Consider the following 22,776-nt stretch of genomic DNA (forward strand, 5'->3'; position numbering starts at 1 on the left):
CAGTGAAGCATACGGCAAAATTCTCGGGGCTGAGAGTGAGGCAGGGAGTAATATGACTGGATGTGTTTTGCATCGAGTAGGGTTAGATCCGCACCATATCTACCCTCCTCTGCCTTACAGTCGAGCTTATTAGCACTGTTATGCCCCCTTGCAGCATCCATCTTCAGTACACTGGGATTTAGCGGGACAGCAGGCGAGTGAGTTTAATTGCCGTGCACATCCATTTCAAGGTGGCCATTATGAATGAGTGGAGGCTGATTAGAGCAGATTATAGCGCAGTACAACCCCAGCTCCTTACAGGAATCAGAATCAGAAAGGATTGATCTACCGCTGGGCGCAGTCCAGAGGGAGACAGAAGGAGGGCCAGGGGTGCAATTAGGAGAGGCAGAAAAAAAGTCAAGGGGAGTAAAGTGGCACGAAATTACCAGAGGGGAATGTAGAAAAGAAGGGACGGCTGGTGCACAGACTGAAAATGAAGCACTGAAAGAAAGACGAGAAGAGAGGGAGCAAAAGAGAAAAGCTGGGGACCAAGGCATGTTTCCCATAGGACTCTTCTGCTTATGCACCATTGTTGGAGGGCAACCCTGTCCAATCAGAATGACAGTAGCCAAGGCAGCCGGAGGATTAGCACCTGTGAGGAGGGGCGAGTGGTGGTAGGGTATGGTGGGCAAGGAAGGGGAGCGATGGAGCAGACAGATTTGGAGGGAGGGGGGACACTCAGTACACAGGCCCATGTCAATATGTGTACAAACACAAGCACACACACACACACACACACACATACTGTATACATAATGATGCATTTGTATGTACGAGTGCAAAAGGATGCTGTGCAGGTCAGATCAGTTTGTCAATGCTTTATCTCCCACTCTGCCTCTTCCACTGCACCGCACATCATTGCGATGAAATCATAAAGGAAGCTTGTATGCTTTTCAGCCGGGCAAGAGCAAAGGCAGCATTCCATGGCCAAGGGGGCACCTTTGAATGGGAAACAGTGAATTCTTTGGGGTCTGTTGCTGGGGAGAGGCAGGTTTTGTAGTGGGCGGAGTCTGTTGCTGAGGAGGCGCTTGTGTGTTGAGAAGTGTTTACACTGTGGCAGAGAGCAGCGCAGGGTTGTTTATAAGAAGGCGATGAGAGAAGCGGGTCACAGAGAGGATTAGGTGTGGTTTGAGGGATTCCCCGCTCTGTCCTTATCTTGGTGCAACATATGCAGGCACTTACACACCACACATCAATCGGCACGCATATATTAGTACATATCCATACTTTCGGATGCATATTCCTGCACACATGGATTTAAACTTGCCCGCATTTATGTATAACATGCACATATACTATAATGCATACACATTTACAGTATATATTTGCTCCTGTACTTTAATACTTTCATGCAAGTATGCAAATACATAACCACAATCAAATGTACACACATACACATACATGCACACACAGTATCATGGGGAAAGTTACATGCTACAGTTTTTTGCAACAAGAATGAATATGTTTTAAATGTGCTTTTTCATTATTGTGGCCAAAGTTAGCACAATATGTGTCATATGTGGAACCCAGCAGACAGGAATAAGTCAAAATTAACAAGCACAATACTCAAGAATTCAAGAACCCACTGACCTGTGCTTGGCCTGAGTTGTGGTGTTTGAGGTGTCCGAGGCCAGTGTTAGTTGTGTGACCTCCCTCTGCTTGAATGACCCCGTGACCCCATCTGTCCCGGGCAGAAGGACAGCTGCTCACCTCGCAGGAGGGCAGTTCAGAGGAGAACAGGGGTAGTCTCAGGGCAGCTCACAGCATGTGACCGTATCGGGGGTCAATGACATGGGCAGTTCACAGGTCAAGACAGTGTCAGCGACAGTCACACTGGCAGCCACACCCAACATTCTGAGCAGCAGTGCTGTAAAAGAGTAGATCCACATGCAGGATTTGAATGTAGTGGCCCAGGGCACAGAGTAGACTGGGGCGGGGGATGCAGAGTCAGTGACTCGGCCTCAGGCCCAAAGTGGATCTCCTGGAAGGGTGTTGTCAGGGTGCTGGGGGAAGGGCGTAGCTGGCATAAGGTTCTAGGTCGTCACTGGCTCGGCGCCCCAGTGAAAAGCAAATAGGCTTTTAAAAGCTGCAGAGGTGAAAGGGTCAGTCTGGGCAGCCGATGTTCCTGCCACCCACTGGCACAGCGAGAGGGAGAGCCAGTGAGGGGGGGTGGGGGGGAAGCAGAGATGGATGCTGAAAGACAGAGTGGAAAACAAGAAGCCCTTTCTGCAGTCCCTGTGCACCAGATCCATGCACATGCAAGAAACTGCTGTTACCAAATGCAGAAAGTACTACGGCAGTCTGCACCAGTCTCACCACTGGGCAGTGGTCACTAAACACAAAACTCACATCAAGCACATTTTGGATTAAACACCCCAAAAATACACTATGTGTATTTTTGTCTTGATGGAAAAGGACACAGGTGTGAAAATGAGCATTTTCACAGGTGTGAAGAGTTTTTAGAAACTGCAAGTCATTTGAATGGAATTTGTGTCCAGACAAAAGTTAAAGAACCAGTTGCTGTAGCTGTAGTTTTTAGTACCCACATGTGCACACGTTTAGCTTTTTTTCCTACTTTCTGCTGCTGAGTGGGAGAAGGGTGTTTTAAGTTATACATGTAGGTTGGACAGAAGTTATCCTAAACAGGAGACATGTTCTGCACGAATCTCTGCTATTGTGGTCATCAGTGAGTGCATACAGTGTGGTAAGAGCAGTGGAATTATCCAGAATGCACTCCAGGCCATTGTGATGGTGACAGGGTTGGGTGTGCTCTGTGATGGAATGGGGTGACTCTGGGTAGCTGTGTGCCTGACCCTCTGCAGCCAGGGAGGGGGTGGTCTGCTCACAGGGGGGCCCCAATGGGTGAGGGTCTCCAGGCAGTTACCATGCCAGCTCCCAGTGTGTGTCCATGCATGCTGTGTGTGTGTGTGTGTGTGTGTGTATGGGTGGTGTATGGGGGTGTGTCCCTTCAGCAGTGTTTACACAGGCCACACTCTTAAAACATCCAGCAAGTCACTATGGCAAGAGCTTTGTATAGAAGATTGCTGATGCTTCTCACAAAATACACAGAAGGAGTAAAATTTACCCAAAAAAACAACAAACAAAAGGAACCAGCCTGAGGGCAGCCACAGCCCGACTGCTCAAAAAGTTGTGTTCTTGAACAAGTAATTATTTACAGGGGGCAGGTGAAGGCTCCTCCACAAACTGACGCACACACATACAATCTGCACACCACAGACACATACACGCACACTTACCCACAAGTACATGTACATATATGTACACACTCACACAGACATACATACACACTATACAACACGCATATCTGGTTGCAAAGTGTGTACCGTATATATGCTTGTAACATGCAACAGCACACAAGTGCATGTATGCATCTGTGCACAGACATGCACATAGAAGTGTCCATATCCCTATGTGTGAGGGATGCCTCGGGAGGGCCCGGGCTGATAAATTTAGCATGGTGCTCACAGGGCTGCAACAGGTGTGTGAGAGTCGAAGGAGAGGCGGTGTGTCGCCCTGCAGCAGTACTGGAGGGAGGGGGTATTATCTTACACAGAAAGCAGAGGCGTCACAGGAGAAAGGAGAGGGGCCATGGCTGACTGGAGTGGCTCTGACACTGTGAGTAGCTGGGAACCTGGGGCAAAAGGGAAGCTGCGAAAGGGCATTAGGCGGAGGGCGAACTTTGGGAGGCAGAAGAGGTGCAGTGTTAATATAGGCAGTGTGTTAATAACAGAGCGTGAGAGGGATTTAGGGGAACCATGTGTGGTGTTGTATGACGCACTCCAATCTAGAGGATGGAGAGAGTTAAAGGGGTATTTCTGTGAGGGTGTTCAAAGTGTGTGTGTGTGTGTGTGTGTGTCTTTATGTCTACGGCTGTCTGTGCGAGCGTTCATCAAGTTTGCATTACCTCACTGTATGTTTTGTGCGCATGTGCATGTGTGCGTGTGTGTGTCTGTGTGTATATGCGTACAGTATGTGTGTGCATTGTACTCATAACAGCATCATATTCAGTTTCAGTGTTCTGTAAATAAGGTAGGGAGGCAGACTGGTGAAGGACTGTGCTGAGAGAGAGAGGGGCAGAGAGAGAGGGGTGAAAGGGCACGCGGTAAAGAAGAAGGTGCGGATCGGTGTACTGTATGACACAGTGTGGCTGCTAGAGGGGTGTGTGTAAGAGGTGGGAAGCAGGTGGCAGAAATCACAGGACCCTCTCTTGCACAGCTGTATCTGTTGACACAAAGCACAGCCTGACCCCCAGACCCTCTCTCACACCCCGTCTCCAAGGGCTACCACAGCATGGGTGTTTTCTCACGGTGGGTTTTTAAACTGCTCCACAACACACCCAGCAGTACTCAGTCCTGCTGTTGAGCTTTTACCCGTTGCTTGCTATCATGGCTGTCTGTACCGTGCACCCAGCACTTAGGGTGGCAGACCACTCCAGCTATTCATGTCCCGGGACGTGCACTGGGACATCAGGCTGAGGAGTGGGGCATTACTCAGGGCATGGCGTGGAAATAGCTCGGTTTCCATATTATGCGTCTTGAAGGCTGTCAGATCGTAATTCTCCTTAGGATTCCTGCTGCACTTGCTGGAAATAGTTCTCTCTTTCCCTACTGCTCCGGCCCCGTCCCCCTTCACATTTGTTTTTTCACCCTCTCTTTCTGTCAGACCCCACCAGCTGCAATCATCTCTTACTGATTTGACGACTTTCCCCATTTTTTGCTATGATTGGAGACAAAGCGGGCAAGTCTATGCCTCTCATCTCCGCCCATATTTTAAGAGAGATAATAATCACAGCAGGCTGGCACCAAGGCCAGAGTTGACTGTTCGCTCTGTCCCACAAGCTTTAATTTGAGTGTTTCCGCTGGGGAAACAGCACGGACACTAGTGCTGGTGTCCAGTCTGCCCAGAGAGCTCTGCTCTGTTGACAGTGTCTGATGCTGCTTGGGGGGTTGGGGGGGGGATTTATATTCAGTCTGAGATGGGAGGAGGGGGCATTGTGTGCTGCACTGGTATGGGAATGTGGAATTACAGTGCCAGGCTGTGAATGGACTGTTGAGGAATCAGGAGATACTGGAGGGAGAGAAAAGGGGAGGTAGAACAGCGTGGCCCTGCTAGAGAGGGTGACCTGTGCCCTGACTGAACTGCAGATCGTGTGAATGCCTGGGTGAGCCGGGCCTGGGGTCCTCACACTGCTGCAGTGTCACAGCTGCACCTCCATTACCTCACCCCCCAGGGGATCCGCATCACCCGAGAAGAGAAGGAGGAGCAGGCACCTCCATCAACACACATTACATTTGCTAATTTAAGTGTCCTAATATTATTTTGCAACAGGCGAGAGGTGGGGGGGGGGGGGGGGGGGGGGTGTGCAGCAGAGAATACAAACAGGAGAGGAATCAAGAAGGAGTGAGGGGGAAAGCAAAGGGGAGGAGCATAAGATAGAGAGAGAAAGACGCTGCCTGATGTAAGGGGGGTAGACTGAGAGAGAGAGGGAGGAAAAGCAAGGGAGAGAGAGCTGGAGAGACTGAGGGAGGGGGAAAGAGAGAGGAGAGAGAGCTGGGGAGACTGTGAGAGACAGGGAGTTTGCCGCAGTCTAAAGCATTCTCTAATTACATGGTGCACGAGCACTTGTGTCTCGCACAGGGTGAATGGTTTTCAACGCAAATAATATACAGCAAAGAGATAAAGGCACATAAACACCTCTTTTATGTACAGACACGATACGAGAGGGGAGCACATTAATAACCCTGAGTGTGAGCAGCGTTTCTTTATAGCCGCACCAAAACACAGAATATAGATCTATTTATTTATAGATATATTTTCCTGTTCTTCTGTGAGAGACCCTCTTGTCACATAATTAATGGTACGTGACGAAAAGGTTATTACTTGCGTAATAAATGGCCATCATACGCAGCTATGCAGATAACAATGATAGTGTAATTGAAGTGGCTGTGGAGTTAATTTAGCACTGCACCATTTTCTATTGCAGTAAGTGCACGCGACCGTCTCTTGTGTTTCTGAGGCACGCTGTCAGAATGGTAGATCCGTAAGAGGTTTTTTTGGTGGTTCTTATGTTTATAAATGTTATAATTTAGTGATAATGTAAAGCAGTGCTGTCATTCTGATTAAAATGAAATCCATTACAAACTAGCTCTGGCACTACTTATTACTTAGAGTACTCTGGCAGTACTTATTATCTTCATGTAAATAAAGCATATTACAATGTGAATTTCCAAGCCTATGCCCTTCCTGGACCATTCTTGACAGATAAGTAGCCAGAGATATGGAAATACAGACAATAGGAAAGATGGATAGGTGATCGCTGGAATGATTGACAGCACAGAGATGAGAAGGAACTTTAATCCGACATGCTGCTGGCATCAGCAGGGCCAGTGCTGTAGTCCCACGTTAATAATTTAAACTCGTATCTGTGGTGGGGGTAGGGGGGGTTCCTCTGGGGGTGTCCTGGTTGTTTCGTTGGTGACTAAACTTTGAACCTGCTGTTAAAAGTAACTCTTTGAGCCTGAACAGAACAGAGTGGTAGCGCTGGTTTAGCTGCCTAGTAGGAAGACTCGTGCTGATGAAACAGACAGGCCACAGTCAAAGCACAGATAAACACATGCTTGGGGCAAGGTGATGTAACGCGGGCTGCTCATTCGTCTCCAGTGATAAACACGTTGAAAAACACGCGTACAATTTGCATGGACTTGCCAGAGGCAATCGTCACAGTCCCTCTAAAATGAGATTTTGCACACTTAAGGACATGAATTCCACTGCCTGCTTCCTCAGTCAGATCCATTCCCAATGGCTTTGACTCGGTTGTTTCCCCTTGATCCTGGTGTGTTTTGGTAAAGACTGTGCATCTCTGTCTCTCTCTCTCTCTCTCTCTCTCTCTCTCTCTCTCTCTCTCTCTCTCTCTCTCTCTCTCCCTCTCTCTCTCTCTCTCTCTCTCTCTCTCTCTCTCTCTCTCTCTCTCTCTCTGTCTCTCTCTCCCTCTGTCTCTCTCTCTCTCTCTCTCTCCCTCTGTCTCTCTCTCTCTCTCTCTCTCTCTCTCTCTCTGTCTCTCTCTCCCTCTCTCTCTCTCTCTCTCTCTCTCTCTCTCTCTCTCTGTCTCTCTCTCCCTCTCTCTCTCTCTCTCTCTCTCTCTCTCTCTCTCTCTCTCTCTCCCTCTCTCTCCCTCTGTCTCTCTCTCTCTCTCTCTCTCTCTGTCTCTCTCTCCCTCTGTCTCTCTCTCTCTCTCTCTCTCTCTCTCTCTCTCTCTCTCCCCCTCTCTCTCTCTCTCTCTCTCTCTGTCTCTCTGTCTCTCTCTCTCTCTCTGTCTCTCTCTCCCTCTCTCTCTCTCTCTCTCTCTCTCTCTCTCTCCCTCTCTCTCTCTCTCTCTCTCTCTCTCTCTCTCTCTCTCTGTCTCTCTCTCTCTCTCTCTCTCTCTCTCTCTCTCTCTCTCTCTCTCTCTCAGGCTGATGCTGCCACCAGTTTTCTTCGTGCTGCTCGCTCTGGGAACCTGGACAAGGCCCTTGATCACATAAAGAATGGGATAGACATCAACACAGCCAATCAGGTGAGAGATCCACCACACTGCACATCTCACACTGGTAGGTAGAGGGAGGGCAGGAGGTGCGATCCCTTGGATTTTTTTTTTCTTTTTTTTAATATTCTGCTACGGAAGAATCTCATTTAGCCTCAGTCGAAATTTCTGGCTCATTGCATAATTTGGTGGGTAAGTCATTTCTGCACAGGAACATAATGACAGTGTTGTCAACTACAAGGTTATTTAATATTGTAAGAAAAAAATCTCACTTCAAGTATTTCAGAGGACATGTCCTCTAATAAAAATATTTTTCTTAAACCTGTTTTTTCATTTCATAAAACTTGGGATGATCTAAGTGGCCCTTCATACCACTTATCAATTGTATGAGACTTGTATCTCTAAGTGAAGTCTTTGCTGGTCCATAACTCTCAGTCTTGTGGTTTACCTACTATATGTGTGAATTGCATGTTCGCATAACTGCAGCTCATGTGACCAGTTAAATAAAATACAGTCATTCAAAGTACCCCAGCATAAATAAACCCATAACATGAAGAGGTGTTCACCACATTGATCAGTGTCATGCACCTAGTAGCTTTAATCAACAAATGTCTATGATTCATCATACATGCCACATTTTCCTACTCCTTCATGAATTTCATTAAAAGCATTCTCAGCCTCGCTTTAACTGTACTCACTATACAATTGTATCACAAGGGCACTGCTTAGAATTAGCCTGAGAAAACAAAAAAAGACATACAGTAACATTCATAATGACCAATAGGTGAGTGACTGGATGAGAATTAGGAACACAAGCAATGGCAGTGGGAATCAAAAGTAAGATACTGGACAGTACAGGTCAGTATAAAGTTTGTAATTATGAACTGAAAAGTGCAGCCACTCCCTCTGCCTATGGCACTGTAGCCCTGCCCTTTATGTCATAGAGCTCTGTATGATTCCAGCAGGTCCTGCAGGCCCAAAGCACACGGACAGCAGACCTGAGGTGACACATCCTCTGAGCCTCAGAGAGCTCTACTGTACACAGACACTCTAACTTTTCAAAGCAGTTTGCAGAGATCAAGGCCAGCAGTGGATCTCTTTTTAAGCTGGGGGTCAGGCATCCTGGAGCAGGGGAAAGAGCAGCAGATGCATGTGTCGGATGCAGTCTGCTGGAGAGCAGGGCGTTTTGGAACTGCTGCTGGAAGGGAACTGTCCTGCAGACAGGGCCTGATGCCATGCAGCACGCTGTGGTAGCAGCTCAGCAGCACTATCTCTCTGAGCCTGTCTGTCTCTCCACCTGATAGGGGAACGTGCGCGTATGCAGGCACACACGTCAACACACTCACACACACATACACAAACACACATTTGCCCACATGCACAAACACACACACACACACACACACATACACAAACATACACTTGTCTGTACACACACAAATATACACATGCATGCATTAGCAAACCCACACGCTCACACATAGGCAGAGCAGGGTGTGATCCAGCAGGGGTGGAGACAGGGAAGGGAGGGTGTCTTATCATCCAGCCTCAGATATAGACTCTTGGAGGGAAACCAGAGAGAGGGAGAGAGAGGAAAAGAGAGAAGGAGGAGACAGAGACATGCAATGTGCATGCATTTAATAGCAGAAATGATCATTCCTAATTATTTCCAAAAATGTGTCATATTTTGGTGAATATTAATATATATTAATATTACATTTTTTAAAACTTTTATAATTGTGCCTAAATTACCTGCTCTCTGAAGAATGGTTATATGAACATTAAATTACATTGCATTTAGCAGGCGCTCTTATCCAGAGCGACTTCCTACACAAAAGAACTGTCCCTGGCATGTCCATGATGTCCTCTCTCAATATTAAATCCCTGCTTCAGAAGATGTGCGTTTTACACATTAGGCCTCCATCCAGCATGTGTAACATTCTCTCCAGCAGCCACGCTAATTTACCTGTGCACAAAGCCGTGGAGAACCCCCCTGCAGGATCCCCACCTGAAAGACAGGCGTAGGCAGGTGCGCGGTGAGCGGAGCAGCCCGGGTACATTGGGACATGGCACACAGAGCAGGACAGAAGTGGGGCAGTAGAGCCACTCTCCTGGCCCCTCGCCTCCATCCTGCCTGCTTCGCCCTGATGGCCAGCCCCACTGGGGCGGGTGGAGGGCACGGTGGCCCAAAAAGGTTGCAGCTGAGGCCACGACGCAGACAGATTAATGTCTGTTTTCTGTGAGGCGCTGAACAGAGGGGCTTTAGTGGCAGAGCTCTGTTTGGAAGCAGGATTCTCTACCTCATTAAACCAGCTTATCAAGGGTTTGCATAATTCTCTCTGAAGCCGCCTCTGCCCCCGTGTTGCAGCGGACCCTAGCAGTATTAGTACCAAAAGTACAGTGGGATTTGTATTCGTTATGATGGACTTTAATGAAAGATGGCGATAGTCATATAGCTAGCAGTAAGAATAAATGTGAAAGGTGTAGGTAGTAAAAAAATGGCAAATTGACGGCATAGTATCTACAGAATAGTGTGCAGCGTATCCAAACAATTTTGATTCAGGATGCATATTTATCACTTGTTTAGCGCCACCTTGTAACGCTCATCTGTGGATTACAGGGTTTAGTCATTGCAGGTATGGTCAGACTGTTCTTGGTTGAATACACTATCTTCTGTACCATTCTCCTTGTCTCCTAGTCATGCTCCACACAATAAAATGAGTTGACCTCATTAGTTCAATACAGGTAGATTCATGAGTGATTCATGAGTGATACACAGTGTGCCATACATAGCTGTGAAATGTTTATGAAGTAAATTTTGAAGAGGTAACTGCAGTTATGAGTTATGTTATGGATATGAGGTGGTATAGAGACCCCTTCTGGACAATGTAGGTACTGCATGCAGAGCCTTGCTCTTCGGCTTGTATTGAATTCTTATTCTGTGGGTTATATTACATCATAAGGCTGTGCTGTGTGTTTTAATTTTTTTGTGTGTAAGTATTTTAATTTTGATGTTGAACTCTGTATTTTTGCTTGTTATTTTTGGTTTATCTGCCCCCCTTTAAACAGTTGATAAATGAAAAATAAGAAGCAAAAACAAACTTGACATCTGTTATGTTTTATGTAATTGTTTAAATGCTCCAATGTGTTGTTTTTGTCTTTTTTGAGAGTGTATCATATTATTTGTAGGTTTGTGTGCTGGTGCTGTGTTGCAGTTTTTGATGTTGTAGGTGTCAATGCAGAATATGCCTGCCTGTCTCTGTATCTTCTCTTTGACTATGTGGTAAAACCCAATGGAGGCTGGGCTGTGTTGGACATATCTCTCATTCTTGGGCTGAGCAGAAACCAGCTTGTTTCTGTGATCTTGTTTGTGTCCACAGGGTCTAAAATCCCCATGTTCCTTCACCTCTCTTTGTTCCCTTTCCCTAGAGTTTTCACCATTCTCAACTGTTTAATTTCCTCTTTCACTTCTATTTGTTCATCTGCCCCCCCCCCCCCCCCCCCTCTGTGATTTCAGTATGCCCCAGAGAGGATGTATCCCCTTCCACCCCTTCTCCCTTAGCTCTTTCTTTGTCTCCCCCCTCCCTCTCTTCCTCTACCTCTCCATTCCCCCTCTCTCCCCTCTCTGTCCCCTCCTCCCCTGGTCCCCCTTTCTCTCTGTGTCCCCCTTCTCCTCTCTCTCCCTCTCTCTCTCTCTATCTCCCCCTCTTTGATCATTCCTTCTCCCTTTTTTCCCTTCTTTACCCTCTCTCTCCTCTCCCTTGGTTCTCCTTTCTCTCCTTCTCTACCCCCTCTCTCCCTTGGCCCCACCTCTCTCTCCCTCTCTCCCTTTCTGTGTCCTCAGCAGTGTGATGGTGTGCTGTGGTCTCCAGAGTCAGTGGAATATCAGTGGTGTGGGAAAGGTCCAACCTCACATGTCCTGTAAGGCTGAAGGAAGGCTGTGTGAGGTCAGACCTATCCCACACGGCTCGTATTCTTTCCATCCCAGAGACCGCGGGGCGTGCCATCCCTCTCCCTTCATCAGCTCCATCTTCCTCATCATCGCCATCCTTCTCATTTTTATGATCATCATCCATGCAGCTGCTGTTCTGAATGCCTGAGTGCATTAATGCATACGTGTCTGTGTGTGATTGTGTGCATTACGTTACAAGTCTATAATGGTTGATGTTTGATGATGATGTCGGTATTGATATCTGAGTGTAATATGATGTGTGCTTCATTTCACTGTAATTATGACAAGGACAGACAGCATCTGTGTGTAGATGACATCTTTGCACTAATGATAGTCTGGACAGTGTGAGTGTCAAGTGGCACAGAGGGCTGCATCTGTGTATGTGTCATCTTTTTCAGTTCTCTCACACATTCAAATTCCCTCTATCTCTCACCTACTTATAGTGGTGTATTGATTCCCTGCAGTGATACACATTCCTCCTTGGGCTCATGCTATTAGTTTCACCAGCAGAAGCCACTGCTGCAGAATTGATTCATCCATCCTCTCGCTCTGTCTGTTGCTCTCCTGCATTCAACCAGTTTATCCCCCTCTGTCTTATTCTGTCTGAGGTGACCCTAGCATACAAGGAGTACAAGTAAAAGTACAAGGACCTCAAAATTTCAATGGGGGGACCACTGTGAATAGCTGTTTTGAGCACATTGGCAATCAGTACACTGCCAATTGGCACACCTGTGTATATGTGTATGCATATGTGTGTGTGTGTGTGTGTGTGTGTTTGCATGCGTGCATGCGAGTGTGTGTGCATTGGAAGAACCTGCTATGTACTGCTGAGTTCAGTGTCTGGGAAGCTCAAAGATTTACGACAGGATCCAAGCAATGATGACTGTCTCAAAGCAGCTCACACTTCGATCAATTCAACCTCTGAGAGAGACAGAGTGACAATGCTTTTTTTAGTGCTGCTGCGATATATTCGAGCGGGTAAATGTGTCAGTGAATTTGTGACAGGCCCCGTATGAGTGCGGCGGTGTCTCAGTGCACGGGTGGGCATGAGACCGACTATGTCTGCGGCAGTGCTGGTGAGAGCGTGCCACAGCTCGAGCGGACAGCGTGTCAGAGAGTGGTCCAGTGTGAGGTCTGCTCTGTCCTCTCTCCTTCCCCAGAATGGACTCAACGGCCTCCACCTGGCTTCAAAGGAGGGCCACGTCAAGATGGTGCTGGAGCTGCTGCACAATGGCATCGTCCTGGAGACCACCACCAAGGTATCGGCGACAACAACTTACTGCTACCTTATTTCTCACGCCTCACTCACGCACAGCTCGGACCTTAACCCAAACCATCTCTAAAACGTCCAAGTTACATATCCACACACCACTAAGGTTGTCATCCCTCCAGCTTTACTCTGTCTCACAGAGAAAATCGTGTATCATTGGCGTCCACACTGAGAGTGCTCTGTGTCTCAAATTGAGACTACCGCTAAGATACTAACCTTTTGCTCAGATTTTACTCACACTAACCACACTATCCTGTTGATAATGCCTTGTTTCTGTTTCACTTACCCCTGAACACAGAGCCACTGATTGAGTCTATTATTTCAGCCATAATAATTGCTGTAGACAAACAACAGATATGAAGACACTTTTACTATTACTACTTACTTACTATTACACTACGTAGATATTGTAAACACTTCAGTGTGACATCACATGGAATATAACCAAAGCAACTAATCCTTCTTGGCTGCCTCTTGGCTTCTCAATTTTCACAGTTTTCATGTTACTTCTTTGTGGGAACTGTACTTGAATGAATTTTATTTGATTGACAGAAACCTTACTTTTAAGACAAACTTCACAGCCTTTACTCACAAAATGTCTTATAAAAGGAATGCACCATAACACTGACATGCTTTGCAAAAGGTCAATGAGAGGTATAAATAGTTTAAATCACAGTGAACCTGAGGAGCTCTGGATTACCAGACCTAAGCTTTGTTGAAGTTCATGTTGATGTGCACATCTACTTTATTCGACTGGCAGAAGGATTGACTATATTCGTAAGGATTCTATATTAGTCACATAGGAAGTGATAGTGATGCCTTAAAGCTGTAGAGCATTTCAACTTCTCTTAATAAAGCAATGTGAGTTTCAGAGAAGCTTGTGCAGGTTGTTTGCAGTGTCTCTGAGGCTTTTGCAACAACAGGCTGCTAGACTCAGTGGCGATTCATGCCCTCTATCTGCAGAAAGGGAACACAGCCCTCCACATCGCCTCACTGGCCGGGCAGGAACAGGTGGTCACCGAACTGGTCAACTACGGGGCCAACGTCAATGCCCAGTCCCAGGTAAAACTCCCTCCAGCATCATATCCAGCAGTAATGGTGCAGTGTACAGGAGATACAGGAAACAGGACACACCAAGAGGACCAAACTAAACGGCATTGCCTGCCTTTTGACTGTGTGCTGCCGTGATTGTTTTTGGTAGACATTGCTGTTGCTCTTTAAGCCTGGATACCCGATGATGTATACCACTACAACACTGTAGCTCCTACTGTACCCCAAGCAGCCCATTATGATGACGTTGGAGCAAGAACCCAGTGTCATTACAGCATCCCAGAACCTTCTGAGCAATCAAGATTTTGATATTTTGACATAGATTCAGAAATTGTCTGTTTCTAGGAGACAATGCATGGCTGAAATGATTAAGCCTACAGATCATCAGCAGATAAAACATCTCAGAGAGCAGAGACTAATAGCTGCAGCGTACGGCTTTTGCAGCACACAGAGTCGCACAGTCCACAGACTGCAGCACTGCCGTCATCTGGCACTCTGATGCCAGCGGGCAAGGCATCCCTCCTAATTCCCCTGTCCAATTACAGACACAACGGCAGAGGGAGGAAAACCAGCTGTCCGAGAAACAATAATCCGCGACTTGATTGCAAACACTCCACATCATTAGGGACAAGTGTGAAGTCCTGAGAGGAATCTCGTTAAGGGGTTTTTGCTCAGGGTCCTGCTCATTTCCCCATGTTCCTGTCTGGTTGGCTTATCATCGTCTTGTGTTCCTCTGAAGCCGCTGTCACTCGGCCGCTGTAATTTGTTTGTGTGTCAGTCCTTCTTGCACAATCGACTGCTCTCTCCAGATTAATATCTAATTGAAGGCGTTGGTCAAGCTTGGCTGTGATAGATGAGCCCATAATTTGTTTTCATCTTTACACGCAGACCTTTTACAGCCTTCCGTATCTCTCAAAATCCCAGCCAGGAGAATACTGTGCCTTCGGTAGTTTTGGAAAAAGATATAGATTAATTTACATAGATATGGATATTGACATGGCAATTAATAATAGTGTCCGGGTATTGCAATTGCTGGATATAAAAATTGGCTGCTCAAGGCTACTTTATGCTTGGTATGTGGAATAAAAATTCTCACTGAATTTCCCTGAAATCTTGACAAATGCAGATCGGTACTATAACAACCCAATCACATATGCAACCTATTTAATACCTGTCTGCCTGCTGTCTCTCTGTGTGTCTGTGTCTCCTTGTGTGTGTGCTTATGAATCTGTGTGTATATGTTTATGCATGTATTTGTGTGCAACCTTCCCTTTGTTTGTGTGTATGTGTGACTGGATGCTGTGCCTCCTGTTCCTCCTGGTGTGTGTGTATGGCCATGGATCCATCTGTCCGTTACAGAAGGGCTTTACTCCACTCTATATGGCCGCGCAAGAGAATCACTTGGAGGTGGTCAAGTTCCTTCTGGAGAATGGAGCCAATCAAAGCATTCCAACAGAGGTGAGTGACAACCCAGTGTTCCAGTTAGCTTCTTCTACAGTCCTCCTGCTTTTGTATGACATGACATTGTTTTTAGCTCATAGGAGATTTGCTTTTCTGTTTGCTTTTCTTCTCCTTCCCTGTTTTCTCTCATATTGTCTTATTCTCCGTCTATTTGTGTGTGTCCCTCTCTCTTTCCCCTTGTTTTTCTTCCTCTCTGCTGCCCTCCCTCCCTCTCTCTATCTGCCTCTCAGGATGGGTTCACCCCCCTTGCGGTGGCCCTCCAGCAGGGCCATGAGAACGTGGTGGCCCTGCTCATCAACTACGGCACCAAAGGAAAGGTGCGTCTGCCCGCCCTGCACATTGCGGCACGGAATGATGACACGCGCACTGCCGCCGTGCTGCTGCAGAACGATCCCAACCCAGACGTCCTGAGCAAGGTGGGCGCCATTCTCAAAGACACAGTGCATGCATGTCTGTGTTTGTGTGTCTGTTTGCAGTTGGTCGGCTGCGCGTGCACAGGTATGTGTATTTGATTTACCGGGTTACCATTGACTTCGGATCAGTTTTAGTTCAGTGTGGTTCAATCTGAGTTCCTGTGTTAGCATAACAGAAATCCAGTTTGATCTGTAACATGCATGCAAACATATGTGTATGAAAACATAACTAATTTAACAAACGATATCAAACAACGATATGAAAGGTCAGATGAAAGTCCTCTCTAACATCTCTCTCTGCAGACTGGCTTCACCCCCCTCCACATTGCAGCACATTATGAAAACCTTAATGTCGCCCAGCTGCTGCTCAACAGAGGAGCCAATGTCAACTTCACCCCCAAGGTTTGTTCCTTGATGCAATCCCTGTCTCAAGTCCAGAGTCCCAACTCAGATTTAAACTGTCAATGTTACTTAATACAATGGAAAGCTTTTGAAATGTGAAGTTGTTTGTGTGTGTGTGTGTGTGTGTGTGTGTGTGTGTGTGTGTGTGTGTGTGTGTCTCTTTTTCAGAATGGCATCACGCCCCTGCACATAGCATCGAGGAGGGGTAATGTGATCATGGTCAGGCTGCTGTTGGACAGAGGGGCGCAGATAGATGCCAAGACTAAGGTACCCCTCTCTACATCACATCCACAATGATTACACTGACACACGTACGTTGAGAGAAAGACACTGGCGCTGGTACAGACACATTGAGACTGAAACAGACACACTGACGGTGGAACAAACACACTGAGACAGGCACACTGACACTAATGCAGACACATTGAGATGCTGGCGGAGTGACAGATCCACTGGCACTGAAGCAGACACACCAATACTGTGACAGACATACTGAGATGGAGACAGACGCTGAGACACACTCTGACTGAAGCAGGCACACAGTGACACAGAGGCAGCGACAGTCACGTGGACGTTGATGTATTGATACAGTACACAACCCTTTAACCCCAAACTATTTGCATAAAACATTAGACAATTCCTCTCCTGCCTACTCCCACTGAATGAGTCAGGTCCATGGTTGATCGTGCCTTTTCCATTGTTGTTATTTACTGCCCCCCACTGGTCAGATGATAACAGTGCAGGATGCTAAATCACTTGTGTGTTTCTGTTCATCCGCACTGAAATTGCAACAGTCACTGTCACTGGCCTAACAGACGGAAGCAGTGCATAATTAAGACTGTGAGGAGGCAACAGGGGCACTTGGATTTGTTTCACCTTCCTATGCGTAAAGCATCAAACACCATTACATCAGTTTCACTGTGCCGCACGCAGAGGGTCAATCTCTCCCCCCTCATCCCCTCCCTCCGTGCAGGACGAGCTCACCCCCCTGCACTGTGCTGCCAGGAACGGACACGTGCGGATCATCGAGATCCTGCTGGACAATGGTGCTCCCATCCAGGCCAAGACCAAGGTGAGCCAAACACCAGAGAGCAGTGTGAGAAAGGTCACGCGTGGTTTAAGTGCACCCTTTAACCTCTCTAAATGTGCCACAGAATGGGTTACCACCACTATCAAACCATAGTCAAAGACCACTGAAACCTCTGATTCCTCTTTTCTGCCATTCCCCTGTCTTTCTCTGACTCCGTATTTGTTACACTATCTCTCTTACCCGTATTCCTCCTCCTCTCCCTCTCCCTCCCTCCTCCCATCTTTAGGCACTCTCTCTTGCCCACTGTCTCTTCCTCTCTTTCTTTTTGAAGTTTGACCTTTTCTGAAATGATAGTGATGTTTGCTCAGCAAGGAGACTCAGAGTGAACTAATTGGTCTATTGTATAAGCAATAAGGGCCGCCTCCTCATTTTTTTTCTGTCATGTTTTCCTTTTTATTACATGCAAATAACCATAATTCATTTTCAGTGATAAAAATGTATCCATATTCTAAATATAGTCTCTTTCTCCTTCCCTCTCTCAGAACGGCCTGTCTCCCATCCATATGGCCGCACAGGGGGATCACATGGACTGCGTTCGGCAGCTGCTGCAGTACAATGCAGAGATCGATGACATCACGCTGGACCACCTGACCCCCCTGCATGTGGCGGCCCACTGTGGCCACCACCGCATGGCCAAAGTGCTGCTGGACAAGGGGGCCAAACCCAATGCCCGGGCGCTGGTACGCCACCTTGCCTCGTCACTCTTTTCCTGCTTGTTGTCATCTTTCAAAGTAGAATGACCAAATGATGCTTGAAATGGGGCCATATAGATCTTAAACAAAGTGCCAGGAGAAAACAAAGCAGACCTCATCCATACATGGCTGCGTCCGGTAATTATCCTTCAGACTCCGCTCCACCCGCTCCCCCTAAATGATTGCGGCCCATGATTAATCACGGCATGGGCATTGCTGCTATTTACTGCCCCCGAGTGGTCAAATGATAACAGTGCAGAGTAATAAATCACTTGTGGGTTTCTGTTATAAAAAAATAAATCTCTATGGGTTTGTTTTCTTTCGATCTGTTTCGCAGTTTGACTACTCTCAAATGAATTGCACCTTGATAGGTGTGAAATTACCCCCAAGTGTGAATGCACTGTTATGGCTTGTTGCATAAAGTGGACAAATGTTCTTCTGTATAACTAATTGCTACTTGCCAACCTTCTATTAGTATCATTTGCTAAAACTGTGTGTGCTGAAATCAAACACGTTGTGCCCACTGTGTACACAGAACGGGTTTACGCCACTGCACATTGCCTGTAAGAAGAACCACATGCGTGTGATGGACCTCCTGCTCAAGCACTCCGCGTCCCTGGAAGCTGTGACAGAGGTGAGGCCGGCGGGGGGGGGAGGCAGCCACAGTGGCAAGCAGGAGAGCTGGAGCGAGTAGGGAAATGGGGAGAGCAGCTACAGTGTGGATCCTTTGGGCAATCTGAGCATTACCATGTCCCCCAATCCTTGAAGCGCCCCGAGTATTAAAAAGCATTTTCAATTACGCACAAAGCAGTTTCAGTTCAGCACTGCACGGACTTCTGACTTACAAACTCGTTGCTTGGGGCACATTTTTAAATACGTATTAACTTTCTTTCCAGAAAGTTCCAATTAATTCCAAACTCAGTACGAGGCAAGTGATAATTGTGAGGTAAAATACATTATCAGAAAATTTATCAGAAAATAGTCCTGGGGACCATGTAAATCAAGTATTAGTAACTGGTTGGACTCACCAGGTATGCTACAGACAGTTTTGGGTACAGCATATGAGTGCAACATACTTTAAAAAGCTTCAAAAGCAAAACAAATTACAGTTCAACATAAATCAACACTCAAAAATGTGCCATCATATATTCTTCTAAGGGTTTTATCCCTAAAGTCAATGTCTTCATACACTGAATGTCTTTGAATCATGGTAAATCTTTGGGTGTTTCCGTTTTCCTTTCTCATTAATACACTAATGGTAGTAATGGCAAAACTTTTTTTGAAGTACATAAATAATATTAGATCTATGAATGAATATGTGTGTCCATGTCTGTGTGTGTGTGACTCCTCAACAGTCTGGTCTGACGCCGCTCCATGTGGCCTCCTTCATGGGACACCTCAATATTGTCAAGATCCTGCTTCAGAAGGGGGCTTCCCCCAGCGCCTCCAATGTGGTGAGACCCAAAGTCCCTCCCACCTTTATCTGCACTCTGCTGCCAAACTTGCATTAACTACACAATACCGTTATATTTATCTATCATTATAGTTATATTTATATTGTCATATTTATTGTTATATCACAAGGAGTTCCTTAACAATCACAATATTCAACTTTATTTGTCGTCACCTTTATCATTGTCATGTGTCAAATGTAACACAATTTTGGTTATGGCTGAGCTGTAGGTGTGTTTGATTTCACTGAGGGTCAGATTTCTATGTAAGTGTTAAGCAGGTGTTTTGTGGTTTTAGTGCATACACTGATTGCAGTTTCAATCTGTCATGGCCTTATTTAGTTATCTTTTAACCTAGCTATGAGCCGTACTGTTTCTTCATTCACGTAAGGTTGTAACATCCTTTTACAGTCACACAGACTTTGTGACCCTGATGTTTGTGTGTGTTTGTTTCTGTGTGTGTGGGTACAGAAAGTGGAGACCCCCCTTCATATGGCATCCCGAGCAGGGCACTCTGAGGTGGCGCAGTTCCTGCTGCAGAACTCGGCACCAGTGGACGCCAAAGCCAAGGTACTCTTCCTATGCACCACGAAGAGACAAAACTTCAGCCAGATGCAACATGGGTTTTTTTTTTTAATTCCTGTTAATACCTGTTCCATAACGCTTTATGGGGAGAGAGACAGCCAGCGACCTAGAGGCAGCTAGAGGCAGATGATATAAACACACAAATGAACGGACAAGAACAACAAGGCAGAGCTGTTCGTGCTGCAATAAGTGGGACAGATACTAAGGCTGACAATGCCTAATAGTTTACTGAAAACCTGTCCAAATTTTCTAAAAACTCAATCAACACGTTTCAGTCTTCTCAGTGAAAAATAGCCCTCCAAATCAACTGAAATGATCTTCAGCAGGTATGCAGCGCAGCACAGCCTACCACAGCTGGCTGTCACTGCTCAGTTCACCGTCTTTGTACAATCTGGGATCTCTGTGTAGGAAGGCAATCTCTGTGAACTTTTACAAAGAAGCACAAGCCACAAAACACTCTGGAAACATAAGGAGGGAGAGAGAGAGAGAGAGGCGAATGTGGACTGCTCTCTCCCTGAAAAGGATGGCACCTCTCTGCATCGTCACGACTCCCACTCCGACCCAATTCCATCCAAAAACAGCAGACGCAGGGAGATCCCGAGTAAGAGGAGAACCGTGGCAGTGCAGGAGAGCAAGAGTTTTCGTCTCAGCATGTGTGGAATGTTATTTAAAGAAATACAGCGCAGAAAGAGCATGCAAATTTAATAGGTCCTTTTGAAATATGTATGCCCATGTTAATAACCGAGTCTAAATTTCCGCCCACTGCTGTTCATGGTGCTGTAGGCTCTGTTTCGCTGTATTAAACACTGGATCTCATCCATAAGCCTCTTTTTAGGCTGTGTTAATTCTTAGAAAACTTGCAAAATTGGTGCAAGCTCAGCTGCGGCCTGCATCGCATGGGACAATTAAAACACATTAATGCTGTCTGCAGAACAATTTGCACACTAGCTGGAATTTGCAGATGCAATTGAGAATACAGCTCATTGTAGGAAACATATTAAGTATGCTGCACAGTATTATGAGATCAAGTATACAGCATAGTAGTATGACTATAGAATTATGAGATCAATTTTACTGCACAAAAATGTGATATTGACACGTATTATGCCATGAAGCATATTGAACTGTATTATGATATCAACATACTATAAACTGCAACATATCATGACAGCAATATGTACTGTACAGTATTATGGCTAGTATGTAACAACAAAGCATGACGCAGCTGTGTAACTACACATACTATAAAATTTCTGTGTTCCCCATTTCATCCCTCCGTCCCCTTCCTCAGGATGACCAGACACCTCTACACTGCGCCTCTCGTATGGGCCACAAGGATCTGGTCAAGCTGCTGCTGGAGCACAAGGCCAACCCCAACTCCACCACCACTGCCGGCCACACACCCCTGCACATCGCTGCCCGCGAGGGGCATGCCCAGACCATCCGCATCCTGCTGGACATGGAGGCCCAGCAGACCAAGATGACCAAGGTGCAGGACTGCATCCAGCAGCTCCCCCCATCTCTCCTTATTTCTCTCTGTCTGTTTCTGTCTGTCTTTCCCATATTATTCAAATGAATTATGTGCGGAACTGTGTGCACAGTGTAGTGGTACTGAACAGGCTAGTTTGATTTACTGGTGGGGGGCTACTATTGTACACTTTAGCAATGTACTCAACCCAAATTGTTGCAGTAAATACCCATAGCTGTGGCTATATGAAACAGATGTCTCTGTCTCATGTATGTAAGAATGACTGGGGTAAACGATAATGTACATCTGAAAGATGGGGGCTCTCTGAACCCTCTGGCCTTCTTCCCTGCTGTTTTTCTGTACAGAAAGGCTTCACTCCCCTCCACGTGGCGTCCAAGTACGGCAAGGTGGACGTCGCAGAGCTGCTGCTGGAGAGAGGAGCTAACCCCAACGCTGCCGGCAAGGTAGAGCACAGGATGCAGGGGCTGGAGGGAGAGAGGGGGGCGGTGAAAAGGGAGAAGGTGGGGTGTGGAGGGGTGCGTGAGAAGGGTTGGGGGTGAGAGGGAGGATAAAAACAGGCTTTGGGAAGGAGGTGACAGTGCACTGCATGTCTCTGGTCCTCAGAATGGGCTGACCCCTCTGCACGTCGCCGTCCATCACAACAACCTGGACGTGGTCAAACTGCTGGTCAGCAAGGGCGGGTCTCCACACAGCGCTGCCAGAGTAAGACTGTGCTGAATACTACTGTGACTGTTCACTGATAGACACAGCTTTAAACACTCAAACAGAAATTCCATTTAGAGTTGATTTGCTGGCATACAGGCTGTCACACTGTCATAAATGCATACACTGGCATAATGATTTGCTCTCACAGTCTGTCCCACAAATACAGAAATACACCACACGCACACACCCACACACACACACTCACAGGCAATATATGTATGTTATACGCACACATTATTGTTACTGTAAATATGTTTGTTAAGAAATCTGTCCCTCTTCACTCTCTGCCAGAATGGCTACACCCCTCTACACATTGCGTCCAAGCAGAACCAGGTGGAGGTGGCAAGCAGTCTGCTGCAGTACGGGGCGTCAGCCAATGCTGAGTCACTGCAGGGGGTCACGCCCCTGCACTTGGCTGCTCAGGAAGGCCGTGCCGACATGGTCTCTCTGCTCATCTCCAAGCAGGCCAACGTCAATCTGGGGAACAAGGTAAGGCGCCAGGATCTGCAGAATACTGGAATACTGTGGTGAGGGGGACAGAGAGAGTACTTGGACCTTTGAGGAAATAGATGTATTAAAAACATTAGGAGCTCTGGGAAGTCTGACATATTGGACGCATCAAGAACAGAAGTGGCTT

At 46.7% G+C, this 22,776-nt stretch overlaps 1 protein-coding gene across 7 annotated transcripts in view; it reads left to right on the forward strand.

The window, feature by feature from the left end:
• The window catches only part of LOC118776256 (ankyrin-1-like), a 117,293-nt gene that overhangs the window by 59,448 nt on the left and 35,069 nt on the right, over positions 1 to 22,776 (forward strand). For 6 of the 7 annotated variants that reach the window (XM_036526439.1, XM_036526442.1, XM_036526444.1 and 3 more), the window contains 16 exons: positions 7,511 to 7,612; positions 12,692 to 12,790; positions 13,765 to 13,863; positions 15,211 to 15,309; positions 15,543 to 15,728; positions 16,029 to 16,127; positions 16,296 to 16,394; positions 17,101 to 17,199; positions 17,700 to 17,897; positions 18,445 to 18,543; positions 19,265 to 19,363; positions 19,832 to 19,930; positions 21,237 to 21,434; positions 21,779 to 21,877; positions 22,038 to 22,136; positions 22,431 to 22,628. In XM_036526439.1, coding sequence (XP_036382332.1) covers positions 7,511 to 7,612; positions 12,692 to 12,790; positions 13,765 to 13,863; positions 15,211 to 15,309; positions 15,543 to 15,728; positions 16,029 to 16,127; positions 16,296 to 16,394; positions 17,101 to 17,199; positions 17,700 to 17,897; positions 18,445 to 18,543; positions 19,265 to 19,363; positions 19,832 to 19,930; positions 21,237 to 21,434; positions 21,779 to 21,877; positions 22,038 to 22,136; positions 22,431 to 22,628 — 1,971 coding nt within the window. The remainder of the gene's footprint in view (positions 1 to 7,510; positions 7,613 to 12,691; positions 12,791 to 13,764; positions 13,864 to 15,210; positions 15,310 to 15,542; positions 15,729 to 16,028; positions 16,128 to 16,295; positions 16,395 to 17,100; positions 17,200 to 17,699; positions 17,898 to 18,444; positions 18,544 to 19,264; positions 19,364 to 19,831; positions 19,931 to 21,236; positions 21,435 to 21,778; positions 21,878 to 22,037; positions 22,137 to 22,430; positions 22,629 to 22,776) is intronic. The other variant, XM_036526440.1, reaches the window with a different exon arrangement.

Source organism: Megalops cyprinoides, chromosome 4 (assembly GCF_013368585.1).
Source record: "Megalops cyprinoides isolate fMegCyp1 chromosome 4, fMegCyp1.pri, whole genome shotgun sequence".
In the NCBI taxonomy this organism is placed as follows: Eukaryota; Metazoa; Chordata; class Actinopteri; order Elopiformes; family Megalopidae; genus Megalops; species Megalops cyprinoides.